General features: G+C 44.2%; 1 protein-coding gene and 1 long non-coding RNA gene across 5 annotated transcripts in view; both read right to left on the bottom strand.

Moving 5' to 3' along the window:
- Positions 1-1589: 1589 nt before the first annotated feature.
- On the bottom strand, positions 1590-7898 carry LOC309358147. Its single transcript, XR_014163351.1, has 2 exons — positions 3304-7898; positions 1590-3243 (listed from the first exon to the last, which is right to left on the bottom strand). It is a non-coding gene; the product is annotated as an uncharacterized lncRNA (long non-coding RNA).
- A 232-nt stretch (positions 7899-8130) lies between these two features.
- RGS6 (regulator of G protein signaling 6) overlaps positions 8131-15285 on the bottom strand; it is a 205811-nt gene continuing 198656 nt past the window's right edge. For all 4 annotated transcript variants that reach the window (XR_014163241.1, XR_014163242.1, XM_081890405.1 and 1 more), the window contains one exon: positions 8131-10307. Coding sequence is in view for 2 of the 4 variants with exons in the window: in XM_081890405.1 (XP_081746531.1) it covers positions 10257-10307 (51 nt within the window). In the remaining 2 variants the exon portion in view is untranslated. The remainder of the gene's footprint in view (positions 10308-15285) is intronic.

The following is a 15285-nucleotide window of genomic DNA, read 5'->3' on the forward strand; positions in this document are numbered from 1 at the left end:
AGCTGGTTCGATAGATATGGCCTCTCAGAGCTCCACACAGTCCTTTTATGCCACAGCTAGGCTTGTAACCCTAGAGCTAGGGTTTGCAAGAACAACACAAGCCAGCCTACTGTGATATCAGAGGAAACTGAGTTATGGGCATCAAGGGAGCTGCAGTAGGAAGAATGATCCATGACTGAAGAGGAAATTTCAAGAGTAACCTCAGTGGGTAAGTAGTAGAATGCATGAACTATCAAGACATTCATTGTCTATCATTAGATATAAAGGAAAAAGTATACAGTACATTGCAATTTCTTGATTAAGGCAACTCATCTGCACCTCCTATTTTAGCCGCAAATCCTTTGGTCCTAGTTGGGGGGGGATGTATTTCTCTGGTTTTATATAGAACCCTGTTTACCATTTGTGAATCACTAATAGATAGCCTTTGAGACTGATGATGGGAGACAGGATGCAGTGGACACCAAGAAGACTCAGTGTCAGAGAAAGAGAAAGGAGTTAAATGCTTAATAGCTAGGTGTAGATTCATCAGGCCCAAAGGAAGGGATCCAGATTGGCTATTGAGACTTCTGCATGTTATCTTCCTGTCTGGCCAAATCAATCATCCAGTTTGACACAGCAAGAGCAAACAAAAGGCCTAGCAATTAGATACTTGGTGAGATTGGGGTATGGACTCTAAAGTTAATGCATTCCTCTATGTGTTGTCAAATTGAGTTCATCCATTAACTTAATTCCATGTGACTTTGGGTGGTGAGTGAGCAGTGCAGGATCACCAGGCAAAATGACTGCAACACTGACAAGAACCAGAGATATTTAAGACACGTGCCCAACTTGGCTCTGAGCTTCCCTAAGTCATCAGCATCAAGAGAAGTATTTGTGTATTCACAAGTGCAGCCCAGAACTCATATGCACGACTCACACGAAAGCAAGCAGAAATGGGGTTGAGAGCTGAGGCTTAAGGCTGGGGTTGGCCTTGTCAACACTGAAGCAGTGGGGAGGTGGGGGCTATGACCAAGCAATTGCATGACCACTTCACTAGATTTAGCCTTCCCTGGTCATGCAGATTGCTCAGCTGATGGAGTTCAGCCTCGGAAAACTGTGAAAAAGAAGCTGTGGCCCTCTGTGTCCTCCATGGACATTTTCATCACAACAAGTTGAGTAAGGCACACGGGTCTACAGAGGGCAGGGGTAGCCAATGCCGTGCTCTCCAGATGTTGGTGGACTTCAACTTCCATAAGACCCAAGGATTATGGGAGCTGGAGTCCATCAACATCTGGGAGGCACCATGTTGGCTCCCCCCAACGTAGGGTATCTGTTTAACACTGACTGGGAAGTAGTAGGGGAAAGGTTGCTATTGTTCTCCAATGAAAGCGAGGAACACACAACTGAGCTCGGAGCAAGGGAATCTTTTAAGTTTCACTCTCCCTTCCACCTAAGTTCTTCTCTGCTCTCTCAGAGCTGCAGCTAATTAGTTACAGATTCTGACTGTGGAATTTCCTACACAGAAACAAAAACCATGCAATCTGGCCTGATCAATAACAAAGGCAGCTTTGCATGTTTGGCTTGAGATGTTCCTTCGCTTTCTATGGTGCTTTCCACCATGTAAGATGATGGGAGAAGTGTTTGCCATGGGTTGCCATGGCTATGAAGGATACTTCCAGCCGCAGAAATGAGTGATGGGGCTGGAAGCATGAAGAGAACCAGACAAGTTACCCTGCTCCATTTCCAAAGCAGAGTGCAAGTTAACGGATTCATGAATTAGATGACTTGCTTAAAGAAAAAAAACACATTGATCCAAATGTGTTGAATCCACCTTAAAAAAAAGTCTCTGATTAATTGGGCAGTAAATTTACTTTTTTAAAAAAGGTTTTAGCATACAGTGGACGCACGGGTTGCGAATGTGATCCATGCGGGAGGCACGTTTGCAACCCGCAGCATCCGCAACCCACAGCACCACGTCTGTGCATGCACGGGTTGCGATTTGGCACTTCTACACATGCGCAAAGCGCAATTTAGTGCTTCTGCATGTGCACGCCCACCGAAACCCGGAAGTAACCTGTTTTGGTACTTCCGGGCTTCGGCGTGTCCGTAACCTGAAAAAACACAACCTGAAGCGTTTGTAACCCGAGGTATGACTGTAGTACTGATTAAAACAACAGATGCCATTTCCAAAAAGACACCCTTCCTGGCCTCAGAAAGAATAGGGAATGCCTCTTCCAAGATTAAAATAGCATCTCTATTCAGAGCAAGGTGTGTGTTGCGGGGAAGGGGGGAGGCTATTAAAGAAACTGCTTGTATTCAGTCCACAGAAAGAGGATCCTAAGAGAGACAGCAGGCTCCCTGTTTATAAATGTTTTAAAGGATGTCAGAAAGCAGAAGGGGAACAATTATTCAGGAGGAACATTGTTTGGGATAGGAGCAGAGAAATGTGAGTTTAAGTTACAGGCCTGCAGATTTATGTTCAACATGAGAGAGAAACTGCCAAACCCCAAGAGCATTTCACCAACAGAGCAAGCTGCCCTTTAAGAAAAGGTTAGCGCCAGAATCAGGGTGCCCTACCTTCCTGCTGGCAATGTAACAGACCCATGGGAAGCCAACACTCGTTTTCCATGGAGGGATGAGGAGAGGAAGATTCTGGAAGCTGAAACGTTAGGGAATAGGATGGTCCCCTTGGGACAAGTGTCATAGGCAATCTTGGATGGCACTGGAAACAAAACTGTGAGCCAAGCCATGCTACTCATTGGCTCTCAGAACCTGTGGTCATTTTAGACTCTGGAGGGTATTCTATAGATAACACACATTTCTTCAATGTGTGATAAACCCACCCTGCTGTATTTTGGGGACCCTCCTTCTCATTCTGGAGCTCTGGATTGCTGCCCCAAAGCCCCTGCCCTGGCCAGTTCCATATGCATGCAATCATGGCTGGGTATTATTACAAGGGGACTCCAAGGGCTTTGCTCCAAGAACCGCTGTGAGTGGAAAGAAGCTCACCACAGACACAGTCGTGGCTGAGGCAGCTGTGCGTGGAGCAGTTTTGCAGCACAGGAGCTGAAAGTGAAGTGAGTGAATTAGTACTGGGCATTTTCCCATGGACCACATTCCTGGTTAAGCATCGTAGGTAGAGCCAGAGGCACAGAAATGCCCCTGAAAAGCACAATCATACATCTCAGGATACTTCAGAGCCCTAAGTCAGCTATGCATCTTGTATAATCCCCAAGTGGCCTAGGTCTCTCTCTCTCTCTCTGTCTCTCTCTGTCTCTCTCTCTCTGTCTCTCTCTCTCTCTCTCTCTGTGTGTGTGTGTGTACATTGGTACTGCTGGAGACCACTGCCTCCAGCAGCTGGTGGACCTGGTATACTGAATGGCACATCCTGCTCCCCCCTAAATAAGAGCCATGTAGATGTGGCATGAGTGACACAGCTACATCACAAAAGGTGGAGGTTTCACCTCTTTCAGAATAAGGGCCACAAGGCAAGAGGGGATGGATGCTTTAAGAAGGGAGTCAAGGAGAGCACGACTGCTGAGCTTGGATAACTGTGTCTCTGCAAAAGGTGTATGGAAAGCGGACCTTCCCGCATCTTTGACATCTGCAGCATGACTGATCCAGATTGCTGGACGTGTTTGGAGTTATCCAAAGGATTTCATGGTTGCACTAACCTGCTACTTTCTGGGCGACTGAAACGGAAAGAGATTAGTCTTTTTGCTGCCAGCAGAATAACCGGCAGGAGTTCTGAGGGATGTGCTTGGAATCAAAGAGTGAGGCAAGGATAATGAGATCCTGCCTGGGATTGCAAAAGGCCAAAGGGGTAAATTTGAGTATCTACCATTTTAGCTGCTTGAAGAACTACACAATTACATAAAAACCCTTGTATTAAATATTTTACTCCCCCACCCGCCTTTTGTAATATTATATGCTTTTGTTGAACATCAACAGGATGCCCAAATCATGTTGATAAGAGCTGAATTACCTCCAGAAGGTAGGTGGAGAGCACAGATGCTCTGCTGTGCAGGATGTGCTATCGCTGCACACATTTGCTCCTCTCTGCAGTCCAAAAGCAGCAGGCACGCCGCCCAGTTGCTTGGGGTGGGAGGCGCAGCTGTGTTTTGGTGCATTCCAGCTGGCCTGAGGCTCTCCTGCCTGAAGTAGCCAGAGGGTAAATTTTGTCTGCAAATTTCTGTGCCCGACGCTGACAGCCCCAATTGTTCACTGGCACCATTTTCCTCTGCACTGCTGGACCGGGAGGCTGTCAGCTCCAAGGTCGCTGCTAGGTAGCTCTGGCGCTTCCCGCAAAACTATGGGAGCAGCGTTTGGAGAAGAGCTAGACAACCCTGCGCAGAAAATCACAAAAGAAAAGCAAGCGGGGCAAGAAGCCCTTGAGCAGCAATGTGAACAATAATACTGCTTGTGCTGTAGGGCTGGACCATTTCAGATCACAGGTGGGAGGAGTGCATGGCTGAATGCTCCCCCAAATAGAAAACTAGGATGCCAAGGAGAGGATTAGGCTAGAATGGTCTCCCTGGTGTATTAGCTTACCACAGGCAGAAATACTTTTGATGCAAGGAAACAGTCAAATGTACAATCGACCACCTGCAGCCTGAATTGGTGCAGTCCTAGAAGTCCTAAATTATTATTATTTTCTTGCTCTGCATCCTTGAAGAGGACTCTCCAAAGGTTCAATTTAAGCACTTTTTTAAATTTTAAGCAATTTAAGGGGGAGGTATTGTTTTGTTGTTGCTTTAATTATGTATATTGTGTTTTTATGCTGTGAACCGTCCTGAGATCTCCAGATGAAGGGCAGTAGACAAATTTAATCAATACATAAATAAATAATGAAAACACAAAGTCTAGTAAGCGATACCATTTTATACTGCCTCTTTCATTCTCCAATCAACAGGAAAGGCTAGATCAGACCAACAGGCCCATCTAGAGTAGCACTCTCTCATCTGACTATGACTACGGAGGCGCTCAGGGATAGTCAAATAGGAGGGCACAAAACCATTATCCACTCCGGCTTGTTAGCCTCCAACATCTTGTGGCGCCAACAAAGCCATGTAGAGATTGATCATTAAAATTCCTTCCTGCTGAGAAGACCGTAATTAATCAGGGAACAGTGGCTGTATCCTCATTGTGGGGCAACTGGCCACTGGTTCAATCAGTTGATTTATATTGTAATGAGTCCCAGGTGTGATTCTTGTCATCCAGAGGAAGGGGACCTACCTGTGTGTACATAATTTCTCTCCTGAATGAGGGCAGAAATATGGTGCCTGAGCCGAAGAGTATGAGGCCTCAACAGGATGCATTGCAGGAAGCATCCTGTGCCTAACCCCATTTTCTAGCTAGTTTATAAATACCATGATTGGTAATTTACAGCTAATATTAGCATTGTTTTCTTCCAGGTTTTTTTTTGGGGGGGGGGCATCTCTCTGGAAAAAACCAAGAGGCCATAGAGCCATAAAAGGATGAGTCTAAGGAAGCTCTACAGCAACTTTTATCAAAATGGTGCCTTCAGAAATTTTGACTACAACTCCCATCGGTCCCAGACACCATAGACATGCTTGTCATGTCTGATTGAAACTGTAGGCTAAAACCTGTGGAGGGTGCCAGGTTGGTTGGTGAAAACTGCCCTATTGTCTACTTCCCTGTACGCCCTAAAGGTACATACTGAAAAAAGCTGCCCAGTCTTTCAAGAGGAACTGTGAAGTCCCTGGTCAGGTTGTCTACTTTTAAGCAATGACCCGCCTTATTAAAAACGGAAGTTTTGATACGGAAATGGAAACTGACCCATGTTCAACTGAACCTCAAAAACAAAACGTTTCTTCCTTCAGCCTTGCATGCATGAATTGGTTTAAACTCAATCTGACATAAACTCAGTTGAGCACTTGCCCTTGCAACATCCCAAATGACAAGATGGCTAATCACAGAAAACAGGAGCGTTGTGTGATGCTCAAGGTGATCTCAAGGCAAGATGATGAAGCTTTCAGGGCTGAGCATCACATACAGCTTCCATAATAGTGGCTTATTCCACGAAAGGCCATGCTGTTGCATAATGGGATGCATTACTCATGGGCACACAAGGCGACCAGAGCAATCTTGCAAAAGATGAGCCTATAAGCCTCCAATATGGGCAGACATGAAAGGTTCACCTCTTGGCCACTGATATCTATTATTTGATACTTTGATGAATGGAGTTCTGTCCTTCCTTCTTTAACTGGATGGAAGAAAACCTAGGTAAGTGTCTTCGGTTAAGACTCTCAATCAAACGGAGACGAATTACACCATCATATAGGGCCCCCTTATGACTTGACACCACTTTACATATCACAGTATTTCATGATACCTGACAATTAAGGGATATATTGGAAGCTTTTTGTTGTTCTCTAGTTGAGTAACTCATCGCTACAATGATGTAGGACCATCTGCCAATGTGATTTTTGCCCTAGCTGGAATTTACCAAATTAATCTTACCAAAATGCATTTAGCTTTTGTTGAGTTCCTGCAGATGTTATGCCTTAGCAGAACCCAAATCACCTAATATTTTGTGTGAGGGCACATCTAGTGGCCATTCTCTGCACCTGGTGTGACATGGAAGCACATTAGTTTCTCCCTCTGCATTCCACAGCCACTGTTTCAGGGGTTGCACAAAGGAAACAGAAGCTTTGATAGACAAAATAAGATGATAAGGCATGTCTCTGAAAACAGCTTTGCGTAGAGCATGGATGGGAATGTGGGGGCAGGATTTGCAAATTTACTGTGGGAATGGTGAAGTTTCTGGCACTCACCGGGCACATAAGAGCCCAGCTGTGATATCCAGTGGAATGTTTTGAAATAATAATATAGCATGAATATGCATGAGAAAGAATGGGAAATGGGGAAAGATCTAAGCTGAGGAAGGACTTGTGTCTAAATATCACTGTGGTTGAGGAGTGGGGAAGACAGATAAAGAGAGGATGTGGTTCAAAATAAATGGTTCAGATTTTTCAAATAGCAAATGTGTCTCATGCTTGGCCTTTTGCTTTAACAGAAATTTCGTTAGAAAGCAAACTATCTCTCTACACAGAAGGCAGTCAGACATTTTGGTCACCAGTGTAGTGAAATCAGGATCAGATCACACTGAACTTTATTTATTGTGCTAGGAATGCTCTCCTACCTTGCGCTGGACCTAATATGCAGAATAAGCACATTTAAATGCCTAAACAACAGGTATTGCATAGCATAAGGCTCTCTTGACTGAATGTAGGGGGTGCTGCTCAGGTATGGTGTGTGTGTGTGTGTGTGTGTGTGTGTGAGAGAGAGAGAGAGAGAGAGAGAGAAATATGAATATATGTGTGTTCTGTGTTTATGTGTCGTCCGTGTGTGAGAAAGATACACTTGGTGAAAGAAAGAAGGAAAGAAGGAAAGAAGGAAAGAAGGAAGGAAGGAAGGAAGGAAGGAAGGAAGGAAGGAAGGAAGGAAGGAAAGAAAGAAAGAAAGAAAGAAAGAAAGAAAGAAAGAAAGAAAGAAAGAAAGAAAGAAAGAAAGAAAGAAAGAAAGAAAGAAAGAAAGAGGGTGGGGAGTTTGAATGGTATTGTCTATGTGGAAGGGAGAGAGATGTACTTTGGTAAAGAGAGGAGAAATGGGAGTGTGAAAAAATCAGTATTGTATGAGCTCTACAATCAGGACTAGAATGAGGTTGCCCCGGGGGTGGTGTGGGGGCAAGTGGCAGCAAGTGCATTATGCCACTCCCATGGCAGCCATTTTGAGTTATGCCATGCCCTAACAACAACAGTTTTGTGACTGGCACCCACAACATTCTCTCAGGATTTGAAATGTGTTCCTGGTCCAAAAAGGTTGACTCCTCTTGTTCTAAGTGGTTCTTCCTTTGTTTCCCCTCAACTCCATCTTCCTCTCTACCCTTTATTGTCCCACTTTTGATAAATTTTGATTGTATGCTCCTTGGGGCAGTTATTTTGCAATGTGCTGTGTACTGGATCAACATACCTGTCCATCTAAGAACCAGTAGTGCAATGTCTGACAGAAAATTACCCACATTGCCTTTTTGTACCAGAAGGTGGACAGGAATGTTTTCCCCATCACACTAAGAATTCATGATTAGAGATATATCCATCTACTGCCCAGAAAAGAGCTTAATGTGCATTTAAAGTGGAAAGAAGATTTTTATGAATATAGGTATTATGAAATATTTTTAACACAAAAATATCAACACTACTTAGACTATCCTTCCTCAGCCTTAGGTCCCCAGATGTTATTGAACCAGATGTCTCAGCATTGGCCACACTGCTTGGGGATAATGGGAGTTGGAGTCCAACAACAGACAGAGACCAAGTATTGGAGAAGGCTGCTTTAGATCATCATTATGATGCTATGCAGGTCCAAATCAGATTGAACTTGTTTTAGTTTACACTTAAAGTAGTACTTTGTCTCCTTTTACTACTTTTTTTTAGCTAGTTCCCCTGTGCTCCCATTTCTCAGAGCATTGAGAACAATTCTGAGAAATCAGCCATATTATTTCCATACCTAGCTGAGTTATCACACAGTTTCAAGCCACCCTCACTTATTGCCACATTGTGAGAGACGTTCAAATGCCATTACATTGAGCAAAAAGCCAAAGTGTTGTAGACTGATTTCTCCCTTTCTCTACAAAAGAGACTTATCTGCGACTTAGTTGTCCAGGAATGAATAAATAACCCTAACAGGGTCTTTTTCTTCCTACAAGTGCAGGGAAATGTCTCGAATTCTCCCATCAGCTTGGTTTACTCTGTGTGACTAAATCATGAGACAGACAAAATGGGAAGAAGTATGCAGAAAGTGCAACCACACAACAAAGACAAGACTTCTTTCCCAACCCAGTATCACCTCTTCAAATATGGTGTTTTTACAGAATGTGTGCATAAAGCAGGTCAGCACAACTTGTGATACAACAAACTTGAATGCAGCCGACTGGCCGTGTGCAACAGATAGTGAGGGGTTCAGAAAACCATCCATGTTTGCTGCCTTCCTGGACCTGCAAAGCAACAACAGACAGACTGCCAAACACTTGGCAGGCCAACCTATAAGCTTGGGCTACACAAGCTGTGCAGGCCTGGCATAACATTTTGATCATATCGCCCAAGAAGCAGGGCCAACATTTTTTACTTGTGCAAAATGCAAAGCAACTCTACTGAAATCAGATCCCTCACAGGAAGCTTAGAGTCTGGCTTTATGGACCAAATCCTGAGCTGGCAGTCAGTAGCTTTGCCCCTTTCTATGCAGCTGAGGACCCCAAAATATATTTTTGGACGGATATTACTGACAGTGAGTGAAGAAGCTAAAAAGCACTTTTAAAACCATTATTTAAAAAGTGGATGATAATATGTCTACTATCTCATCGTGGTAAAACTGAATTCTTCCTCCCATCCTTAGGGAACTTTCAATTATTATTTTACTGGACCCGAACGGTTGTATGAAAGGGGACATTTGGCAAGATCAGCGAGAGCTCTTTCTGTGGCTAGGGAGTAAAGGTATTTTGGACCACCCTTTCCTCTTGCTCTGATTCCTCTTTGCCTACTTTAATCTGCATTTCCACTCAAGGATGGCAACACATGTATTGTGTACTATTCTCTCAGGTGGAGAAAAAAACCTCTTCAGGTTTCGCAAAGGATTCCAGATCTGAGAAGTTACTGTCAAGTCAGCAATAGCCATTATCCATGGCTAGGGAGAATTAACGCCAGGGCTACCAAGATATGCAGAAGATGGGATATTTTTGCCTGTACACATGCAGCAGCAGCAAGAGGAGATATGAGTGTGAGAAAGTGCCTGCATTACGAATACGGATCTCAACCAAATCTTTATCAAGATTTCTCTTAGGGCCCCTACATTAAATGACACCCACAGTCAGTCGCCCCAACCATCTCTGCCTAAGTTGGCATCCTGCATACAGCAAGTTGTGCTCCTCTGAAATCAAGCGAGAAACAGAGAATTATCTTGATTGAACTCAGTGCCATTACAAAGCTGTACAAGTAGAAAAGTGTTGATGTAAACTATGAAAAGAGGAACCTCCGGGTGGGCCAGGCTCTCCCTCGTGGTTTCCTTCGCCTTCCCTGTGCTCCCTTCCGTCTCTTTCTCTTCCCATCTCGTTTGCACTCCCAGCCGTACACACACACACAGACACGCACACACACAGTGACCCATTTGCCCCCAAATGATATTTCCGCCGTGGAGGAGGTTGAGTGAGTGCAGCTGTCTTTCGGAGATGCCAGCGACCGCTTGCTGAGACGATGCTGTCAAGAAGATTGCATCAAGCCTGTGAGGCGCTTGCCTGCCAGCGACTTCCCCTGGAGGAACAAACAAAAGGGAGAGGGAGGGAAGAAAGCCAAGGATGTGAATATATCCCAGTTACTCAGGAAAACAGGCCAGATTGCTCAGGGATTGGGAGGTCAGCACAGTGACCAGACAGGAAAGGAAAGGAAAGGCAGTGATCATTCAGCAGCCTCCTTCATCAACCTAGGGCCCACCAGATGTTTTAACCACAACTCCCATCAGCCCCACCTAGCAAGGCCATGGTGACCTCATGTTTGGGACTATATCTCCCATTGGTTCCAGCCAAATGGCCATGCTGGCTGGGCCTGATAGAAGCTGTAGATCAGGATGGCACCAGATGGGTTGTATGGGGGTCGGGAGGACACCTTTCTTATGCTGTGGCTCTTTCAGGTGATAAAAACCCCAGGTGCCAAACTTGCTGATTCAGCACACTTCAAATAGCTGCAAGGACGGCTGGAGAGCTGGTCACTGAGCACATCCCAGCTGGTAGAGCAGGGTAGGTAAGTATAGTTAATCCCACCACATTTTTTCCCTGCCAAAGGGTCCTACTTGGCTGCAAAATAAGCCTCCTGTTTAATCCTGGCTTTGTTGTACGTGTGCGGCAAAGAGTCCTGCCATACACTTACAAATACATTAGAACTGTTCTCAGCTTTGCCCAGATGCTCGGGGCAATCTGGTTGTGCCTGTATGTGTGCGAGTGTGTTTTTGCATCGTTTGAAATGGCAAGTGTATAATGTTTCACAAAAAATCCGAGGCTATTTTGCTGAGCAGCACCATATTGATCTAATTGACGGCTGCTTAAGCAACAAGCACAACCTTCCCTTGGTTGAGAAGAGATACTCTGTCCAACCTACTGATGTTGAAATTCCTCTTTTCTCTGAATTCCTTGATTCAATAAGCTTATGCCCAATTTATATTACATTTGCATCCCAATCCTGCATACATACCGTAGATACTGGCCAAGCCCCAACTGGAAGGTAAACCAAACACTTTCATACCAAAGTACCCCACATGTTCAAAATTGATGAACAGTTGACATTTGGAATTATGTGATATACTTTAAAGCTGCATGATCGTGTAATTCCACAACAAGTACCTACCTGGGCATCCACATGATAAAATTCCAGAGTTATCTCAAGGCATTCTTCCCAGAGCTACTATTCTGAGGTTGTAATGCAAATTACGGCCGTTTCTTTTACTTTTTAGCTTTGTTTATGCAGCCAGTGGTGCATGGAAAATAACAGAATGTGTGCCAAAAGAATGCAACAGATTTCTCAGAATACAGTAGGTAATGTTCACCCTGATCAGAAAAATCCATAACATGCTTTATCATTCATTTCTGTAGTTTAACTCATAGTCTTCTTTTCCTCATTTGCTTGCAATCACTAGATCGAGTTGCGAACTGAATGTGGAACTTCTGCCCACAGCTATCTGTGTGGACCAACGTACTGTTGTTTGGAGGGCACACAAAATTTCCCCTCCTCCTGAACTTCTTGCACCCATTTGAAGCTGAGAAAGGCTTTTCATGGGCCTAGCCAAGGGAAGGCAGGGAGGGGGGCACCTGCCCCTCCCAATCAAGTAAATAATTAAAAATAACTGACTAATCACGTCTCAGGTAGCTCAGTTCTGCCCCCCCAATATAAATCCTAGCTACTCCCATGTGGCTTTTGCCTCTCTAACAGAACAATTAGATGTGCGCCGCCTCAGAAATAAATCCCAATGTGTTCAGTAGAGTTCACTCAGAGGTAAATAGATATAGGATTGCAATTTAAGCTTCTTGGGAACTATCAAAAAGAGGGAGGAGGCATCCATGATTTCAACTCTGCCACTATTTATAAATTTCCTTTATCCGGACACCTCTGGTTGGTTACCCATCTAAATGAAGAGTAGATTCTGTAATGTCCTCCAGAGGTTGTTGGATTATAACTTCCATCATCCATGGTGCTTTGGTGTTGCAATCCAACAGCATCTAGAGGGCATTCATTGGCTATTCCTAATCTAAATGAATCTGTCTGGATTATAACAAGCAAGCAAGCAAGCAAGCAAGCAAGCAAGCAAGCAAGCAAGCAAACAAACAAACAAACAAACACCTAATCTGTATGCATGTAGGAGCACTCTATGGCAGAGGCCTCCCTGATGTTGCCCATGCCCTGTCTGATAAAGTTGTCTTTAGACACCTGGAATGGGCATCCTCTCCTGATTATGATTCCAGTACCATTGTTATTTTCAGGGTCCTGAAGGAAGCTGAAGGTAGGTCTGCCAGGGCTAACTTTATCCCTAAAGAGTCTCTGGCTCCTGGCTTTGGATTTCATAAAAGGGCAGCAAATTATAAGCTATTTTATTATTGTTGTATTTTTGCTCCCAGTGAGAGGTACCTGTATAATTTTCTGCCCCAGGTGTCAAAATATTTAGGCCTTTGGTACTATCCGCCTTTGGGACACGGGTGGCGCTGTGGGTTAAACCACAGAGCTTAGGACTTGCCGATCAGAAGGTCGGCGGTTCGAATCCCCGCGAAGGGGTGACCTCCCGTTGCTCGGTCCCAGCTCCTGCCAACCTAGCAGTTCAAAAGCACCTCAAAGTGCAAGTAGATAAATAGGTACTGCTCCGGTGGGAAGGTAAACGACGTTTCCGTGCGCTGCTCTGGTTCGCCAGAAGCGGCTTAGTCATGCTGGCCACATGACCCGGAAGCTGTACGCCGGCTCCCTCAGCCAATAAAGTGAGATGAGTGCTGCAACCCCAGAGTCGGTCACGACTGGACCTAATGGTCAAGGGTCCCTTTACCTTTTTACTATCCACCTTGACTTTTGAGGCAAGTGGAGCCACTTGCCACTCTGCCTCTGGTAGGAATATTTTGGGGGCTTTCTCTGAGGACGAGATGAGCAACTGACTTGCCCTTCCTTCCCAGGAGCTAGATTGCAGGGTTTAAAAAGCACAGTTGTGTGGTGCCTCTAATCACAAGGGGAATGCTATTCCTGAAACCTCCAGATATTCATAGAAATGGGTTCTCACAGAAGAGGAAGAAATGAGAAGAGGAACAATCTCATTTGTTAGTTAACTTCTCAAACACTGAACTGTCTCAACGGTGCTTAGCACAGCATCAAAGTTACACTGAAGGTCAAAGGTAGAGCAGAAATGTCTTCTGTAATACGTAGACTAATTTAGCCCCTTTTGGAACATTAACTTCAGCATCTCCCTGCTTCCCCTTATTTCTAAGCAGCTGCAGCAGCAGGGTGGTAACATTGAGCTCAACTGTGTTGGCAAGATGTAGGAGATTTGCTTCCCCATCTGACTACAGGCCTCAATGGAGGAAGCTTTCAAAGAGTTGTTACATGACTATTGGCAGCCTCAGTCTGTGTGTGTCAGGCAGGATGCTGGACTTTGAAATCCTGGAATAGCGACTTGACTTTCTGAAAGCAGCTGTGAGCTATGTGCCTTCCTCCTTGCCCCAGGTTTTATTTTGTTTGTTTTTTAAAATTATATCCTGTTTTAAAAAAATTATCTACGTCTCAAAATGGCTCACAAATATGCTCCACACAGAATAAAAAACTTATATTAAACCCCCAGAAATTTAAAATGACTGAACAGATTTAATTTCTTGTGATCAGCTGACTCGTCCACAATCTCATGCACTGGTGGTGTCTATCCACTATCCACTGGGTCTTATATTTGGCGAGGGGAATCAGAGTGTCATCCTATAATACATCAAACTCCAATTGCCAACATGAATTACTCAGCCCTCCTTGGTCCTGCTGAAAGGAAGCACGGTATAGCCACTAAAAGGAACCAGCGACAGGCCCAAACTCTTAGAGGACCTAAACTCATGCATACAGGCATGAGTGGACAGTGTACTACCATGAAGGCAAGCTCCACATCCATGAACATCCATAATTTGATAAATGCCTATCATGTCACCATGAGCATGTGTGAAATTAAGATCCCCCCCCCTCTGGCATGCATAGATTTATACTTGTTTTCACTGAATTGCATTTGCCATTTTACCACCCATTGACTCAGTTAGGAGAGGTCCTTTTGAAGATCTTCACAATATATATTAATTTTCATGACTCAAGTTAAATAGCACAGGTCTCATGACCAATCCTTGTGGGGGGATTCCACTTTCTACATCCCTGGACTGGGAAAAACTGTCCATTTATTCCTGCTCTCTGCTTCCTGCTACTTAACCACTTCTGATCCACAAGAGAAACTCTTCCAACACTGCTATTCTTCAATACCCTGGGAAACGGCTGTGAGGGACATGATGACCCTTAACATCTCCTCAGGCAGGAGGCCACATAGCAACTTGCATTGACAGCACACAATGTCTCCTGTACTTCAACCAGTGCTGCGGAGAGCAAAAAGTCTTATACTAATAACTCCCCCCCCCCAATTGATCAATTCTACTCACACTGAATATTAGATTCCTCTCAGCTATCCAGAAGGCACCCAGCCTCTTGAGAGACTGTAAACTTTTCCCACAATGACAATACAGGGAAATAAAGAGGCTGTGTTTTTGCGGGCTTATATCTACAGCTACAATATTCCTTAATTCAGGCCATGTGGTGCATTAGGCCTCTCAGAATCTGCACGGACAACAAATCCTAAAAAACACAGGGCATGCATAACCATTTCTTATTGAACCAGGATTTTTCATAGGACACCCCCAAAATCTCCATGTGTTTTCAATGCATAATTCTTTTAAAGATCTTAAGGACCATATCCTTTTATAAGCAGCCTTTTATTAGCATTTGCTGGGGGAGAAATGATACACACACCATAAACATAAGAAGGGTAACATAAATTAGGAAAAGAAACAAAGTTAAATGCTCAAGTAAGTTATTTTTTTTAAAAAAGCAACAGTAAAGAAAAGTAATGTCAAGAGAACATAAAATCTACACAGATAAATTCACATGAAAAGAGATCAAAAGAAGAATCGATTTAGCATGCATATAACAAATGGGTAACAACATAAAAACGAAGCCTTATATAGATTCT

Source organism: Podarcis melisellensis, assembly GCF_964234715.1.
Source record: "Podarcis melisellensis genome assembly, chromosome: 1".
Lineage (NCBI taxonomy): Eukaryota > Metazoa > Chordata > Lepidosauria > Squamata > Lacertidae > Podarcis > Podarcis melisellensis.